The 17616-nt window shown below is 42.1% G+C and overlaps 1 protein-coding gene across 4 annotated transcripts in view; it reads right to left on the reverse strand.

The window, feature by feature from the left end:
* Window positions 1–1078: 1078 nt before the first annotated feature.
* The window catches only part of KAT7 (lysine acetyltransferase 7), a 33492-nt gene continuing 16954 nt past the window's right edge, over window positions 1079–17616 (reverse strand). For all 4 annotated transcript variants that reach the window (XM_077852817.1, XM_077852816.1, XM_077852820.1 and 1 more), the window contains 8 exons: window positions 14207–14317; window positions 12263–12454; window positions 9701–9790; window positions 9351–9491; window positions 8188–8281; window positions 4549–4695; window positions 3891–3997; window positions 1079–2781 (listed from right to left, as the gene is read on the reverse strand). In XM_077852817.1, the coding sequence (XP_077708943.1) occupies window positions 2680–2781; window positions 3891–3997; window positions 4549–4695; window positions 8188–8281; window positions 9351–9491; window positions 9701–9790; window positions 12263–12454; window positions 14207–14317 (984 nt within the window). In that variant the 3' untranslated portion in view covers window positions 1079–2679. The remainder of the gene's footprint in view (window positions 2782–3890; window positions 3998–4548; window positions 4696–8187; window positions 8282–9350; window positions 9492–9700; window positions 9791–12262; window positions 12455–14206; window positions 14318–17616) is intronic.

Below are 17616 nucleotides of genomic sequence, written 5' to 3' on the forward strand. Positions count from 1 at the left end.
AAATCAGCAGCAGCGTCAGAATGTGGGGCTGGGGCTTCCTGGTTCAAGTCTTGGGCCCCCAATGGCTACTAATAGGATCAACTAAAATCCCTGCTTTCATCTGGAATTTCCCACTTTTTCTGCAATGGCACCCACCAGAAGCATGGAGGCCTATCTATGGCTGAAGCAAGGAAATCTAAAAAGGCAAGGAGAATTCATTATTACTAATGAACTAAAAGAATTGTGATTTCAAGGGCAAAGGTACTGACTGTACACCAAACTTCAAGTGTCCTGATCTCTCAGCATTCCAGTCTCCTGGTTCCTATTATTCACCCCCAGGTTTTCGAAATGTGAGGGAACAGAATTTCCTTTTGATACATATATGACAGGGAGATTTAGGCATACATCATTCTAAGAGTGCAGAAAGGGTCTTTTTTAGGCTCAAGCTGCTCTCCAACCCAGTCTCCACCCCGAGAAAGTGACATACGGGACTCTAATCTTACAAAGGAAAACCTTTAGCTTATCCATTGGGATTAGGTTTTCAACCCTACTGGCTTATGGTGAGCAAAACCATCCATGCATATACAATTTCCACCATACAGGAAAGTGTCAGCCTCCCTTTTCCTGCACTGGGTAAATGTTACAGGTTAATGCAAGGGCTTTCAGATCCTTTCTGCTGGCACCTTTGCCCTTGAAATCACAAGAAAATGAACTTAGGGATGAATTAACACTGAGGCATGGGGTTGAGTTCAGTGGGAAGAGCACAGGACTCTTGATCCTAGGGTTGTGACTTTAAGCCCCATGTTGGGCATACAGGTTTTAAAAAAGTAAGGAATATTTACTAGTCATTGTTATGCATATCTATTAGTCACAACCAAGAGAGGCAGAATTTGTCCTACCAACTAGACAAGTTCATAATAATCACTCCCTCTATAGATAGCCTGCATCACAGAAAAAAAAAAAAAAAAAAAACCCTCCACAGCCACAAACCACATCCCTTAACAGCCAGCTCACTGCTGAGGAAAGTAAACCCCAGGTGTACTCACTATTAGTAGCAGGTCAGCTGCACCCTTTTCAGACACAAAGAAGAGTTCCTGAATGAAACAGGCTTGAGCAGAGAACATGCTTTATTGAGGAGTAGATATAGAACAGCACATTCTACCACATGTGGGGAAGGGTTAGCTTCGGTAAAAGACCTTTACCCCTTAAGAAAACCCCCAGTGAAGTTGCTTTTGGATAAACTTTAACAGTGACACTGAAACTGGCAGGGAGCTGCCACTGAACATGCTTAAAATTAGCTCCCCCCAACCCACAGTGAGTATAAGTAGTGTACACAGATGACAAGAGAAAGGCACAAATGACCAGAGTCGGGATTGTGGGAAGGGCTCCACACGAAGACAGCAGTGTTGGAGGAGACCAAGTTGGGAAGGGTGGCATGTCATACATCAAAAGCTGCCCCAAGATAGCAGGTTATAATGGGCTGGAGAGAAATTAGAGGGAGCATTTCTTCCTTTGCTTGAAACCAAAAATAGAGCAGAGAACAGGGGGAATGGTGGCAAATCCCAAAAAGGAAATGGAGGAGGAGTTCTTGGAAGGGCAGGAGCACTTCAGTTCAAGAGGGAGGGCGAGGCACTGTCAGAGAAGCAAACACTGGGAGGGGGTGGCACTCTGCCTTGCTGAGTCATGGGCTTAGAGGAGATCTGGAAGTCATGTGCACTCATTTCCTACTTCTCCAAGGAGGTTTAGGCAAAAAAAAAAAAAAATCAATGCAAAAATACAGGTGTGCCAGATGAGACTGGCAGGTACGGTGGGGGGCGGGGGGTAGGTTCTGCAGTCTGATGAACTGGTTAGCATGCAGCATGAAAGGGAGAACCGGACACTGTTTAGCCCCTGCCAATGTAAAAAGGAGCAAGGGCTTACGAGAGAGGAAAACATTTAGGGCTGGGCACTTTCTGGTGAGGCAATGAGGACTGGTTTCCTTCCACTGACACACGATGCCCACAGGTGAACTCAAATCAAATTACAGAATCACCACCTGTCAATTCTCTCCATTTCATTCTGATTAAGTTATGTGCAGTTACCAAGACGAATCCATGGGAGAGTTTTAAAAAATATTGGTCTCTTGTCAGCTTGACACGGATCAAAAACCGGCCTTTCAATAAAAATGGCAGAAAAAATTTCAAGTGAGATAAAATCCAAAGGGAATGGACCCCTCCTAGTACACACACTCAGAAATGTTACCTCTTCCCTGCTCTTCCAAAAAAACCGCATGTAAGGAGTAATTGGAAAGGTCCTGGTGGTGGCAACCATGGTTTGAAGTCTGGTATCCGGGCAGCAAGAAGCACTAGTACAAAGTTTAGAAGACACAACACAACCTCATGGGGCTAGAGGACATGAGGAGAACCAGTGACTGGACAGGTACAGTACCAAACAGAACACCTTGGGTCAGTGCTACGAGGGATCTGCACTCAAGTCTAAACAGCGATCCCATCCAGGCAACCTCACTGAGGCCGAAACAACAGTTCCTCAGAACCAGCGTCTGCAGTGTACACGAGGGTCGGAGCCAGGACAGTCCTGAGGGGATGGCCTTCCCAAAGGATACTGTACTTGCCAATCACAAGAGCAACAGAAATGACAGACAGATCCCTAGGGTACGGATTCCTACTGCTGGGGTTCGCTGGCTCAGAGTAACAGGTCACTTTAAGTGCCCTTGGGAGGGGTCCATTTTAAACAGCTTGGATCCATGGTTTTATTGGAGTTAGATCTTTTGGCCTCTTTGGCTATCCACTCATCAATCAGGTCCTGCGGGAGAACAATAGGAAAAATGACTATACACATTCAATGAAAATACCTTTATATATGGATTCCAAAATGCTTGTTAGTGAAGAAGGAATCAAAGGTTTAATAATATACTAAGGTGTGAAGCAGGTATTAAAACTTCTCTTTTGATTTAGAAAATGCTTTCCCCTACAATCCATTTCTTCTGTGTTCCTCAGAAAGAAGTGAAAATCATTGTTCACCTTCCCTTAAACATGAGTCCACTTAAACAAGTTGAATTTGGGCATTGGTTGAGATGACATTTGTTAAAGGAATTTCAAACACCTCCACCACAAGGGGCACCTGGGCAGCTCTGTAGGTTGGGCACCTGACTCTTGGTTTCAGCTCAGGTGGTGACCTTAATATCTCATGAGACCAAGCCCTGAGTTAGGTTGAATGCTCAGTAAGGAGTCTGCAAGATTCTCTCGCTACCTGCCCTGACCCCTGCTTGCCCTAAAGAAATATCTCTAAAAAAAAAAAAAAAAAAAAAATTTTTAAAAATGTGCACTTCCACAAGCTCTGGAGTTAATGAGGACTCCTCTTTAACAGATGGGCAATTTGCTCCAATCTAAGAAAACCATAAATGACAGAAGTACTGTGTGACACAAATCTGCTTAACTGAGCTCCTTCACTTGTGCCATCCAAATTTGAGACAGCTTACTAAAAGCTTCTGATAAGATAGGAGATAAGCCTAACAGGCATCGATGCACAGCATACCAAAAAAAAAAAAAAAAAAAAGAAAGAAAAGAAAAAGGGAACGAGACCCAGTAAAAGATACATGTAGGCAAACTCCTTTAAGGAGTAAAGGCTATTGGGAAGCCCGGGTGGCTCAGTAGTTTAGCACTGCCTTCGGGCCCAGGGTGTGATCCTGGAGACCCGGGATCAAGTTCCACATTGGGCTCCTTGCGTGGAGCCTGCTTCTCCTTCTGCCTGTGTTCTCTGCCCCTTCCCTCCGTCCCCTGTGTGTCTCTCATAAATAAATAAAATCTTAAAAAAGGAGTGAAGGCTACACCTTTCAGGTGTTAAAGCCCCATTTACTCTGCTAAGCCTCAAGAGACATTCAGCACTGAGCCAGCAGCTGACCAAAACTTTACCTGTCTCTTTAGAACTAGATGTTTTCCTTTCCAGTACTTGAGCATCTGAAGGGCTTGCAGAGTACTGACAATGTCCACAGGATTCACAGCTGTCTCCTGGCTAATTTCTGAAATAGAAGCACTCCTAAGAACTGGGCCAAAGTGCAGACACCCACCCCCACCAGCCCCCCACCCTGCTTTAAAGGAAACCCAGATGGTTGGGATTTCTGATACTCAACCCAACTTGTTCAGAAAAAGTTTATGAAGCATTTATTTGATCGGTCCTAATAATTATGAAAGAGAACTACTACAGGAAGAAATCACTCTGGCCCCTAGAGATCATGGTCAGAGACAGGACAGACCTGATTTCTTCTACCCTTCCATAAACATACAGATGTCATACCAGCTCCTCTGTTAGCCAAGACTTAGAAAAAAGGGAACATTTTTCTTTTATCTTGACTTTAATTCTTAACAAAAGTGTTAACTACCCCAAGTTTGTGAAACCAAAATCATATAGCCATTACCAAAGGGCCAAATGCTCTGGAATCCTTAGACAACTTTCATGAGATCTCTGTAGTGGCCCACATCCAGGGGGCCTTCTCTTTGCAATGAAGAAACTGGAATGTTTCCTGGCATTAACTTCTTGGGTACCAGCTATCCTAAAGAGCCAAAAACCAACCTTTGATAGAAATCTCTTTGCCTTGGAAATTATGCAGGTAACGGAGAAGCACTTCTTTCCAGTAACTGCGATAGCTTATGAGCCCCAGGTCAGAGAGGGGACGCTCCGGGGAGCCAACTTTTTCTTCCACTTTGGAAAGCAAGTAACCTACAGGGGAACAAAATGCAGACACTGTATTTCATTCTAATAACAAACACCATGGTGCCAACATGGAAGGCTTGAGAAGGACAGGCTGCTTCATGGTACCAATTAGGCATCAGATATTCAATGAAATATGGGGTGGCTGCTGTACAGTGTGCTGCCTTGTGATAAACCACAGGGGAAGAATGGTGTGTTTGCATTTAGTTGTATTAGTCATTAAGAAAACTCTGCAAGGTTCCATGAGATAGAAACTTTAATAACAATGGTAATCTGTAGGTGCAAACTAGGAATAGAAATGGGAAGCCATTTCATTACATCGCTTTTTCTATTTGAGACTTTTAAGTTTTTATAGATTATTATCTCAATGCTGGATCTCACAAAGCCTCTGGTTCTAACATTTGAATGTTAAACATGATGGGGATGCAATCTGAAAAATCCACTCTGCAAAACTAACCTGCTTTCAACGAATAGGTTAGAATTACAAGAGTTGGAGTGAGAACTTTCAGATTAAAAGTAATTTATAATTCACAACTATCAATTCCAACGTGAATTCCATTTGGAATTAAGTAAGAATAATTGCATGTGGGGAGGCTTGGGTGGCTTAGCAGTTGAGTGTCTGCCTTTGGCTCAGGGCATGATCTCGGAGTCCCAGGATGGAGTCCCACATCAGGCTCCGTGCAGTCTGCTTCTCCCTCTGCCTATGTCTGCCTCCCTCTCTCTGACTCTCATGAATAAATAAAATCTTAAAAAAAAAAAAAAAAGGGGATCCCTGGGTGGCGCAGTGGTTTAGCGTCTGCCTTTGGCCCAGGGCGTGATCCTGGAGTCCCAGGATCGAGTCCCACGTCGGGCTCCCTGCATGGAGCCTGCTTCTCCCTCTGCCCATGTCTCTGCCTCCCTCTCTCTCTCTGTGTGACTATCATGAATAAATAAATAAAATCTTAAAAAAAAAAAAAAAGAATAATTGCATGTGTTTTCTTTAAAAGGAATAAAAATCACAAAATCAGGGAAATCTGAATACTGTAACTTAAAGTACTAAGGAATTTGGATTTTTTTAAAGATTTTATTTATTTATTCATTAGAGACACAGAGAGAGAGAGACAGAGACAGAGACATAGGAAGAAGGAGAAGCAGGCTCCATGCAGCCTGACATGGGACTCAACCCTGGGTCTCTAGGATTCAGGCCCCTGGCTGAAGGCAGCACTAAACCACTGAGCCAACCTGGGCTGCCCAATTTGGTTTTTTAAGACATGAAATAGAGCTTATCTTTTAGAGATGTCTAAGTAATTGAGCTTGAGAATAGAGGTGTAACAAGACTGGCCATGAGATGCTAATCACACTTACAGGGAGTTTTATTATCCAGCTCTTCTTTAAGCTTTATTTTAGGGACATTTTCAAACATATGAGCCCAGGTGGCTCAGTGGTTTAGCGCCACCTTCAGCCCAGGGCCTGATCCTGGAGACCCAGGATCAAGTACCATGTCGGGCTCCCTTCTTGGAGCCTGCTTCTCACCCTGCCTGTGTCTCTGCTTCTCTCTCTGTGTGTCTCTCATGAATAAATAAATAAAATCTTTTTAAAAATTAAAAAAACCTTCATTTTATGGACATTTTCAAACATTTATAAATGTTCCCAAACATGTCCATGAAATGAAATGAAAAAGTCCATGAAATGAAGTTTATAAAAAAAGTATTAACACCTATTCCAAAATACACAAGATATAGTTACCCATCCCCCCATGGATTATGCCATTTCCTGATTTCACCACTTCCCAGGGGGTATAAACATACAATTGGAAGGCTAACTCCAAGAATTGTAATTCTGACTAAAATGTCGTATGACAGTGAACAACGAATAAGATATAGTTGATTCTCATCATTTATAGTAGTTATGTTCTGCAAAGTCACTGCAAGCACTGAATTAGCAAACATGAAACATGCTCCTAGTGGAAACAGGGTTAGGTTTCTCAAAGTCTCTGGTCATATTTACAACCCATCATTATGGTCATCTCATTTTATGTGTTTGTTTACTAATACGTTTTAAAAAATACATTGTTGACTCATTAGCATCAAACTCCAGCCCAACACCAATGCTTGAATGAACCCTATCTAATACCAGTGTTTTCTCTGTAAGGCACTCAACAACAGCCTTTGTAGATGGCTTTTCTCAGCCCTACACCTAGGGGCAATTTAAAATCAGCAACCAGGGGGTGCCTGGGCAGCTGAATGGCTGAGCATCTACCTTCAGCTCAGGGCGTGATCCCAGGGTGCTCGATTGATCAAGTTTCACATCAGGCTCCCTCCCTGTAGGAAGTCTGTTTCTTCCTCTGCCTATGGCCCCCGCCCGTTTCCCATGAATAAAATCTTGGGGGAAAAAAAAAGTCAGCAACAAGGATGCTTCCGTGGCTCAGTCAGGCTAGGCATCTACCTTCAGCTCAGATCATGATCCCAGGGTCCTGGGATTGAGTCCCAGGTCAGGCTTCCTACTCAGGAGCCTGCTTCTCTCTTTCCCTTTGCTCCCCTCCCCCTTGGACTCACACTCTTTGTGTCTCTCTCAAATAAATAAAATCTTTTTTAAGGGATCCCTGGGTGGCGCAGCGGTTTGGCGCCTGCCTTTGGCCCAGGGCGCGATCCTGGAGACCCGGGATCGAATCCCACATCGGGCTCCCGGTGCATGGAGCCTGCTTCTCCCTCTGCCTGTCTCTGCGCCTCTCTCTCTCTCTGTGACTATCATAAATAAATAAAATTAAAAAAAAAAAAAAATAAAATAAAATAAAATAAAATCTTTTTTAAAACTAAAATCAGCAACAATATGCACAAAAATATGAAAAGTATGGCAATAATGGACCGATTGACTGCAAAAGTGCCAAAGAATATTGATTTGGGGATTAAAAATAAATTTGAGGGGATCTCTGGTGGCTCAGCAGTTTAGCGCCTGCCCTCAGCCCAGGGCATGATCCTGGAGTCCCGGGATCAAGTCCCACATCAGGCTCCCTGTGTGGAGCCTGCTTCTTCCTCTGCCTGTCTCTGCCCCTCTCTCTCTTGGTCTCTCATGAATAAATAACAAAATAAAATTTTTTTAAAAAATAAAAATAAATTTGACTGAGTAGGCAAATTCCCAAACACAGAATACACTTAATGAGGCCAAAGCCTCTATTAGGTATACAGACTGCTACTAGGCAAGTCCTTATAAAACTGCAATCCTTAATCAAGGAACAGATTTGAAGTCTTATGCGTGTATGTGCTGTTCCCAAGTCTCAAATAGGGATAATCCTCAAGAGCTTCCTTTCCTACCCTTTATTTCCCCTACTATCAGGTATCAACTGAATCCCGAATTTACTTAAGGGTCAAGATATACCAGGGCTGACCCTATGATGGTCAGATTCTCTCCACATATTCATTCACTTACTGCATGCCTCGAACTACAGCACTCATGGGACAAACCCCAAACAGTTCAGGTAGCCCCTATACCTCTTGGAGCCCAGGTCTTAGCAGATCCACTTACTGAAATCGATGAGCATCTTGCCATAGCCCTGTCTCATGTACTGAGGCATGGTGAGGATACATGACACATTGTAGTTGAGGAATGAATTCTTTTCCTAAAATCAAGAGCAAAACAGATGAAAGCAGGTCACAAGGGTCTGGAAACCAAGGTGTCAGCAGTCCCACAAACCCAAAATAAGGCTGCTTGCAAAATATCTGGTTAACTGGTCCTGGGGAGTGGCTGTCAGGCTCACAGCTGTTTCATCCACGCCCTTTACTGTGGCCAAAGCCATAAATGCCAGGCTTTCCCTTGCTCTGAGACTAGTCTCCGCTGAGAGGAGCTGATGGGAGTTCTTTCTAGTCACATAGCCAGGGCAAGTAGGTGTCAACTGCTCAAGTCGCTCAGGGCAACCCATCTGTAAATGTTAATTTTTCTAAAGGGAGTTGCCTACTGGAAAAGAGAGGGATCCCCAACAGTAAACCCCCATTTTGAAAGGGAGTCAACAATCAAATCACAGCCTGTATGGTTTCTTTTAGGTAAAAAAATTCATGACAGGTAACTTACAGAGACAGAGGGCTGGCAGGGGTTGAGTGGAAACAGGGAGTGTTGCTTAGGGGTTGTTTTCCGGGGTAACCAAAACGGAGCGTAGGGCCTGTGTGGCTACTGCACTACTCTGATGATACAAAAAACACTGAGTGGACTGTGTGCTATGAGAATTAGATTTCAATAGTTTATATTAAAAAATCATAAGCAAAATCTGACATTCAGCCTTCAAAAGCACAGTGGCAGTATCACAGAAGAAGCCCAGATAGAAAACCAGGCGAAAGGAACAGATTCCTGGTTTTAGGCTAATAACAGAGGGCCAAGCCAGAAGTGCTGGCTTGACTACAAAATGTGGGCTTCAGGGTTAGTAGGCAGGGCCTTGGCCAATAATTAAAAGGAAACTCCAACCCACAAGTCCAGAAATGAATAAACCAGAAGCTTTTAATAAAAAATCCTGTATTTTCATTAAATAATCTTTTATACATGGATTTCCGCAACCCTCCTCCCCAACCCTTAAGGGAAGGGATGTCACATCATTGCCCAGGATACTGCCTCTTCCTGTCAGTGATCTGGGTCCCCAAATGCCAACATCAATCACCCTGCTTGGGCCTGTAGCTTCTTAATCTCCAGATCCTGCTGACCTTGGAAAAATATCCAATCAAGTGACAGCCGGTATTGTCCGCTTCAGTCATAACATAAAACAGGAAGGGTTCCACATCATAATATAATGTCTTGTGGTCCAGAAAAAGCTTGGCCAACAGGCACAGATTTTGGCAGTAGATCTGGAAGCAGAGAAACAGAATTTATGTGTGGGCCAGGGATTTCGAAACTTATCAGATAAAGGCCTAAAATTAAGGATTGTAGCATCATTGTGGATGAAGCAGAAAGTGTGGTCAACAGCAGAGTCCTATCTTCTTTACAATGGGAGACGGAGATGGAACAAACTGCTTCTGAAATCTGTGAATATACACGCGCCACCACACCTCCTTACCTTGTTTTTCTTGCCATCCACTTCAAACACGGAGATGGAGCCTTTGCGATAGATCTCATCGCCAGGTGGGTGTTTCCACACACATTTAGCCTGTAAGAGAATGGAATTCATTATCAGAGAAACAAACCTTTCCCAATAAGACTGCTGCTCAAATGGAAAAATGAATCATAGGTCAATTTAGTTAGCAGAGATGACAGGCAGCTGGACACACTTGAGAACATACAGCAAGAATTGTTTTTTTCTTTTCTTTCCTTTTTTTTTTTTTTAGTAAAACAATTAAAGGCTTCTAAAATCATAGTAATGTGTTTATAGTATTTTTATAGCAGTTTAGAACAAGTTTTCTAGATCATATTCCGGCCCTGTTTCAATCCAGGAGATTAAAATCATCTACTATGTAAAAGCCAGATAAACAAAAAATACCCTCGATTATAAAATGCCCTGCACCAACAGGAAATTCTTAAGCAGCTTATTTCTAGCAGCTTAGAGTTGCTAAGTGAAGGCAGGAATACCTGACGTTCACTTTTACTGGTAAAGGTTGTTACTACCTAACCATTAGTCTTTCCTTTGGATTAGAAAAGAGGCCCCCTAACAATCAAGACTAACCTCCGCCAAAGTGTTTCTTTTGTTATATAAGGAATAGTCTTAGCGTGTCTTTCTGTAGCTTAAAAAAAGAAAAAAAAAGAAAAAAGAAAAAAAAGGGCAAGGTAGCCTGGTTTAGCATCAAGAAACTCTGAGGGTGGGTGGGCATCTGGCCACAAGGTGGTACAAGGTGCCTCTTTCCTCACCCTCAGTTGCTAAGATTTAATGCAGCCAGTCAGCCACTGCTGTAAATAGGTGAATTCTTAACAGGTTTTATGTAAATACATTAAAAAGTAGCATTCAGGAAACGTATGTATATGGAACATTTTCTACTAAGTTTTATTGTGACTTGGTCAACTCAAGAATCATGCCCAATTTGTCACATATGAATCCAAATACTAACTGGAATCGCCTCAAGAAAGCTCTATCCCTAAAAAAAATATATATATATATATAAAAAAAAAAAGAAAGCTCTATCCCTAGCCTGTTCCTATATCCACCCATTTATTCAGTGGTTCTTTCCAACAATAACCCAACTAATCCAACAACTGTTTAGAAACAAAAGCCAAACCATTAGTAAAATGACCAAAGAAGGCTCATTTCAGCAATGGGAATCAGAAGACGTATAGAAGAAAAAAAACACAGGTTTTCATTTCCTGAAATTTGATTTTTGTACCTCACGTAATCCAAATCCTCAAATATTCAAAATGTTTACATGACCCTCAATTTTTCCAAACCCTTTTTTACCTTCTGGTACTAGAGGTCTTGCCCTTTGGGGCTGTTTCATTGGTTAATGCCACTGAATAACCAGAAACAAAAAGGAATTAAAACCTACATGGTAAGCAGTTTACAACAGTAAGACTTAGTTTCGCACAGCAAAACCATGTTTTATTTTATCTTCATTGTCTACAACTGCAGCAGAGACCAGTCCTCTGGTACAATTATTCCCCACCAGTCCTAGCCCTGGCCTATCCCTCAGGCAGTCCTCCTCCAATCCACTCTGGTGTGCACAAGTCTGTAGAGTTTAATTCATAGGGGGCAGTTCTAGGCTGCAACACTCCAGACCATGTGTTCCAGAGATGGGAACACAAAAAGTTATCCCCCAGCCCAACTGGGGAGAAGAGTGGGAGAGAAACTGTGGGAAAGCCTGGGCTGTAGATGCTCAACATGCAGAAATCCCAGAAATAAAGGTGGAAGGGGAGGGAAAGAGGGAAACCCTAAAAGATCTTAGAGCCAAATTACTCTGGGACTACAGAAACAGGAAAAGGAAAGTGCCCCGCCCAAGAAGGCTCCTTCCCCTTTTCCCATCCCAGTTCCCAGAAATTCCTTTAAGATTTTTTTACTCCACAACTAAGGAGAGGAAAATGGCTTAAGGCTACAAAATACCTAGTGAGCATTTTTATGAATAAAATGAGTATCACGTCTTTCTTCCTATTTTGACAATGTTAAGAACTGTACAGAACCAAACTTCAGAAGATACCAAAGGATCCATTTTTTTCACTTCATAATTTGTCTCCTTTAAATAAGCATTCATTCAACACACATTTACTGGGCACTTACTGCCCACACTGGTTGCTATGGATACAAAGTGAGTCACCTAGTCCTGTCCCTGTCTAATGAAGTCCATCTAATGAAGTCTACTTGTTTTTATCTAGTTTGGGACACATAAAAACTGTGGGCAGAGGGAATTTATATCCCAAGGAGAAATGGTGAAGAGCAGGCAGCAAGAAAAGACAAGGAAATGTGTGTGACAGGATGTGATTAAGGGACATCAGCTGCTTGGAGTACCACTCAGCACCAGCCATGCCATACAGGGTGAATCCTCCCTACCCTGAAATGCGGCTTTCAATTTCCTACGCCTTTGCCCCATTACTATGGACCAGTGAGAGATGCGGTGAGACAGAGGTTCACCCAGATAGATATCAGCACCTAGAGCTCCTACAGGTCATGGCTATCACCATCACAGAATCCCAGAAAGCTTACCATGTGTCGGCGAAGTATCGTTTGGCTCTTCATGTATTTTAAACAGAATTCGCACATGTAGAGCCGTCCCAGTCGTGCATATTCTTCGGGATAAGGAGAATGGTACCAAGTGTCCAGCTCATAACGACCAAAAGCAATTGTTTTAATCATGTTGCTCCCCTCAGTGATTTGGCCTTGCAGCCTTAACTTCTCCTATTATAGATTTCAAAAAGCAGAAGGATTACAGGGTGCCTGTGTGGCTCAGTCAGTTAAGCATCTGCCTTCAGCTCAGGTCATGATCCTGAGGGTTCCTAGAATCAAGTCCCCCATGGGGTTCCCTCCTCAGTGGGGAGCCTGCCTCTTCCCCTTCCTCTCTGCCATTCCTCCTGCTTGTATGTGCCCGCGAACGTTCTTGCTCACTCTCTCCCCCAAATAAATAAAATCTTTAAAAAAAAAAAAAAAGTCGGGATCCCTGGGTGGCGCAGCAGTTTGGCGCCTGCCTTTGGCCCAGGGCGCGATCCTGGAGACCCGGGATCGAATCCCACGTCGGGCTCCCAGTGCATGGAGCCTGCTTCTCCCTCTGCCTGTGTCTCTGCTCTCTATCATAAATTAAAAAAAAAATTTTTTTTAAATTTTTTTTAAATTAAAAAAAAAGTCGGAAGATTACAATTGATTATCTTTGTTTTTAAAAAGCCAGCAATACACTTGTTTGCATGTCACCATGCTAAGCTATGTGAAAAAATATGACAGAATTGGCTTCTAATTCAGGAGAAGCTTGCACTAAAGAGGGCTACCTACCTAGACCTAGTCAGGAAGGCTTCTAGAAAATTCACCATCTACATTGCCTGCAAGTACAGACTGCAGCTTTTCTCTGCTCCCTATCCTGCTCTGAGTGGGCCTCATCTCTAGAACCTCATAACAAGTACTTGGTAAAATTTTGTTTTTAATCAGGCTGTACCAAACAAACCGTTTTATAAAGGCAATCTCCCACGAATACAAACGCCCCACTTTTACAAAACATTCTAAAACGAAACGGAAAAGATTATCTAGGAATACTTCTGAAACATAGACAGTGCTGTAACACTGGAATTAAAATTCTAGATAAAGTAGAAAATATCTGCATCTGTGAATATCAAGCTCTACTCAATGGCTAGGAGCGGACACTAGGAATTTTTTAATCCTAACCAGGTGGCGAGCTGGGATAGGAAATGCTGTTCCAGAGCACGACAGAGAAAGCAGCCACCAAAGCCCGCTGCCTCCAAGTTTCCGACAAGTCTATTTGAGCATTTATAAATGAAGTATTTGATGCAATTAAAAAAAAAGTAAGTAAGATATTCACTCTACAACCTAAGTATTCCTCAACACATTTAACCTGTTAAATCAGAGGTACCACAAATTTTTTTAAAACAAAGTTGTTGGAAATTCTCCTAGGGTATGAAAACGAAGGGAAACTAACTGTAAAACTTGACCAGGTCATAGATTAATTTCATAAAACACATAGCCAGCCTTTTCCATTATTCCTCTTCACTGTTCAATTCTTTTAGGGGATAGGCTGGAAAGCTCAGGAAAACCTGCAAAGACAAGTTCCTGGAGAGGTGGGGGGGAGGTGAGAGTGTTAAGAGAACAGGAGAGGCTTAAGCAAACAATCTAGAGGCTCTCAGAATTGCAAATTGCTCAACGGAGACCAAGGGCCATCTATAGTCTCACCCAGCCTCAACACTTCGACCAAACAGGTCCATCTGGGAGGTGAGGTGGAGAGGGAAAACCCATCAGGGAAAGAGAAGGGAATTAATTTTAAATATAAATGGGGTGGAGGACGATCAGATAAAAGGATACCTGGGGGGTGGGGAAAGAGATTCAAGCAGTAAAGGACATTTAATTCTTCATCAACTGATTGATCACTTTTCTTGGCAGTTCTACATGTCCTTCACAAGTGGTCCACAGCTTGAAGGTTTTAATACTCACCAAATCCTCTGAAGCCCGGGCTTGTGCTCTTCGGAAAAGATCCAAGTCATACTCGCTAGTCAGGTTTTCCAAGAGAGGTTCCCGAGTGTTCCCATAGGTCTGTCTGTGTTCCTAGGAAAATAATCAGAGTGTGATTCTCTTTGCTTCTAAGAACTTAATCTATTTCATTTCAATCAATGCCAACCAGAGGGCCAACCACAAGTATAAGCTATTTGTTTAGTGCCTACTATATGCCAGGCATTATACTAGGCACCAAGGACTGAGCATAAGACACAGTTATCAGGTTAATGCCAAAAACAACCATTATCCACCCTAGTGAATATAGAAAGAAAATGCTCCTACACTTCCTAAACAGTTTCATTCTTCTCTAAATGAGCAAATTGAGGGTCAGAATTCTAGGCCTCCACTTCATCTGAAAATGTGGACAATACAGATAAATAAAATATAACAAACCCAAAGGCACTACAAATTCCTAGAATCTTGAAATCCGGAAGGAGCCTTGGTGTATACTCTCAGATTTAAGAATAAAACAAAAACAATAAAACCCCACAAAATCTGAGACTTAGGGTCTGAGATTTTAGACTAAAAGGAAAAGCCTCAACAAGGAAGGGTATCTGCACTAAGTGGTCCTTGCTAAATTCTGTCTCTGTGGTCGCTGCATCCAGGACCCTTTCCACCCGTGGCCTGAAGCTCCTGCCTGAGATCTTCAGCCCCAGTGCATGGGAAATACAAGCTGGCCCCTTTAAAAAACATTGTACTAAATATTAAGGAAGAAGAAAGAGGCAATATTCATAGAAAATCAGTAGCATAAAAATAAGCCAGTTCTCACTAAGCATCAAATCTCACCATGGTACTCATGACAAGTATGCTGGCACCGGAAAGAAAGGTCACAAAGGAAACTTCTCTTTTAAACCTCTGATTCTAGCCCTTCCCACTCGGTCCTAACTCCACCTCTCACCCAGAGAATAGAAGACAATGGTTGTTAAGTGGAGTGGATGGCTCATCCCAGGGAGAACATTATAGAGTTCACATGTATATTAGCATATGAAAAAAACATTCACCAGGACCTTGACCTCTAATACAATTTCTTCCGGTTCTTCTGGGCCCCTGTGACCTGTATCTTTTGTTGTTGTTTTTTAAATATTTTATTTATTTATTCATGAGAGACTCAGAGAGAGAGAGAGAGAGAGAGAGAGAGAGAGAGGCAGAAACAGGCGAAGGAAAAGCAAGCTCCATGTGGGGAGCCCGATGACCGATCGGGGACTCCAGGATCACGCCAGGAGCCAAAGGCAGATGCTTACCTGCTAAGCCACCCAGGCGTCCTTTGAATTTGGAATGCCATCTAAGATTCAGGCTCTAAATATTTCTTCTAGTCTAATCAAAAAATTTTTAAGTTTAAAAAATCCTATCCAGCAGTTTTAAACAGGATGGTTGGATCCAAATAACCTAGCTCAAATTACTGGAAAGTAGATGTTTGTAAATTTTAGGAGCTTTTACTTCAGAAACTCTGTTTCCATATGATTTCTGGGCAAATTCTCTCTCTAAACCTCCGTTTTCAATCAACCAATCAATCAATCAATAAAATAAACCTCCGTTTTCTTACCTATGTAATAGTTTAAGACACCATCCATCAAAAAGGATTTCATAGATGATGGGAACAACATAACCACAGTGCCTAACCACTCAATAAATGCTATTATCATGTTACTTATTCCATGTCTACCCTACTTGTAGATAAAAACACTGAATTAGGCAGAGGGAAGCATACAACTTTGCACCTGACAACGCACTGGGGGAACCCTCCCCCTCTACAAACCCAGTAGTCTGGCGTAGGCGGTTAGCTACAAATTCGCCCACCACCCATTTCCTGCTGGTCCATTTCCATTTCATTCATAAGATTATCATTTTCAAGGCAGTGGGGATGACCAAAAAAGTAAACACATGGCTTGGCATATTTTTGCTTTAGTGAGGCTGTGCTAAGTATTCACAAACCATACATTAAATAATCTGGTGCCTAAATAAGCCAATATTCCAACTCCATGAAAAAATAAAAATACATACCAGAAAAAGACAAAAGATCATATAGCAAAACACATGGGGGGTGTGTGTCCTTCTCAGAGGGTGTTTTTTTTTGTTTGTTTGTTTGTTTGTTTTTTTTATTTATTCATGATAGTCACATAGAATGAGAGAGAGAGGCAGAGACACAGGCAGAGGGAGAAGCAGGCTCCATGCACCGGGAGCCCGACGCGGGATTCGATCCCGGGTCTCCAGGATCGCGCCCTGGGCCAAAGGCAGGTGCCAAACCGCTGCGCCACCCAGGGATCCCAGAGGGTGTTTTTTATTGGAATTTTTCTTCTCTAATACTTTTGGTATTTTCAGTAGGAAACACATTTGTTACCACATTTATAAATATCATTTATAAAACACATTTGTTACCACATTTATAAATATCATTCACATATATTTATAAATTATGTTTACCATAAATCTTTATACTTAAGTTAAACTTTAAGCAAAAATTTTTTGAAAAATTTTTTATGAAATGAGGAAATTATAGTTCAAGTTATTTAGATGAAAACAGAGAATCCAAAGCTGTACTTACAGTAAAATCCAAATTACATAAATAAGGCATTATGTAAAAGGTTAGGAAAATATCTCCTCAAATGCTAACCATGGTTACTTTTTAAGGGTATAGGATTGATGTTTCTTTATGTATACTTTTCTTATGTGTTCTGTACTCCCCCCCCCCCTTTTTTAAGATTTTATTTATTTATTCGTGAGAGACACAGAGAGAGAGAGAGAGGAGAGAGGCAGAGGGAGAGGGAGAAGCAGGCTCCCTGCAGGGAGCCCTATGCAGGACTGGTTCCTGACCTGAGCCAAAGGCAGATGCTCAACTGCTGAGCCACCCAGGGGTCCTGTGTTCTGTGTTTCCTATTACAAATGTGCATTACTTTTAGGGCACCTGGGTGATTCAGTTAGTTAAGCATCTGACTTCGGCTCTGTCATAATTTCAGGGTCCTGGGATCCAGCCCTGAATCCTTGGGCTCCCTGCTCAGCAGGGAGTCTGCTTCTCCCTTTCCCTTTTCCCCTCCCCCTGCTCAAGCTCTCTCTCTCAAATAAATAAAATCTTTAAAAAAAACCCATAAGCCCAAAATGTGCATTATTTTTAAAACTAGGAAGAAAGCTAAAATACTACACAAAAAATCTTGTTACAGACTGTATCACCCAATTAATTTTTATCATGCAGGAATTCTGTTTTCCCATTAAGATACTTTCCTACATACAGACATCTCCAACATCCTGGTATTTGTTCAATGGCTAAATTTAACCCTTTACAACTAAAGAGAGGTTTACAAACAACTACAGGATTGAATTTCTGTTTATCTAAATTATAAGGCCATTTTGTTTTT

The sequence above is a fragment of the Canis aureus genome, chromosome 16, assembly GCF_053574225.1.
Source record: "Canis aureus isolate CA01 chromosome 16, VMU_Caureus_v.1.0, whole genome shotgun sequence".
NCBI lineage: Eukaryota > Metazoa > Chordata > Mammalia > Carnivora > Canidae > Canis > Canis aureus.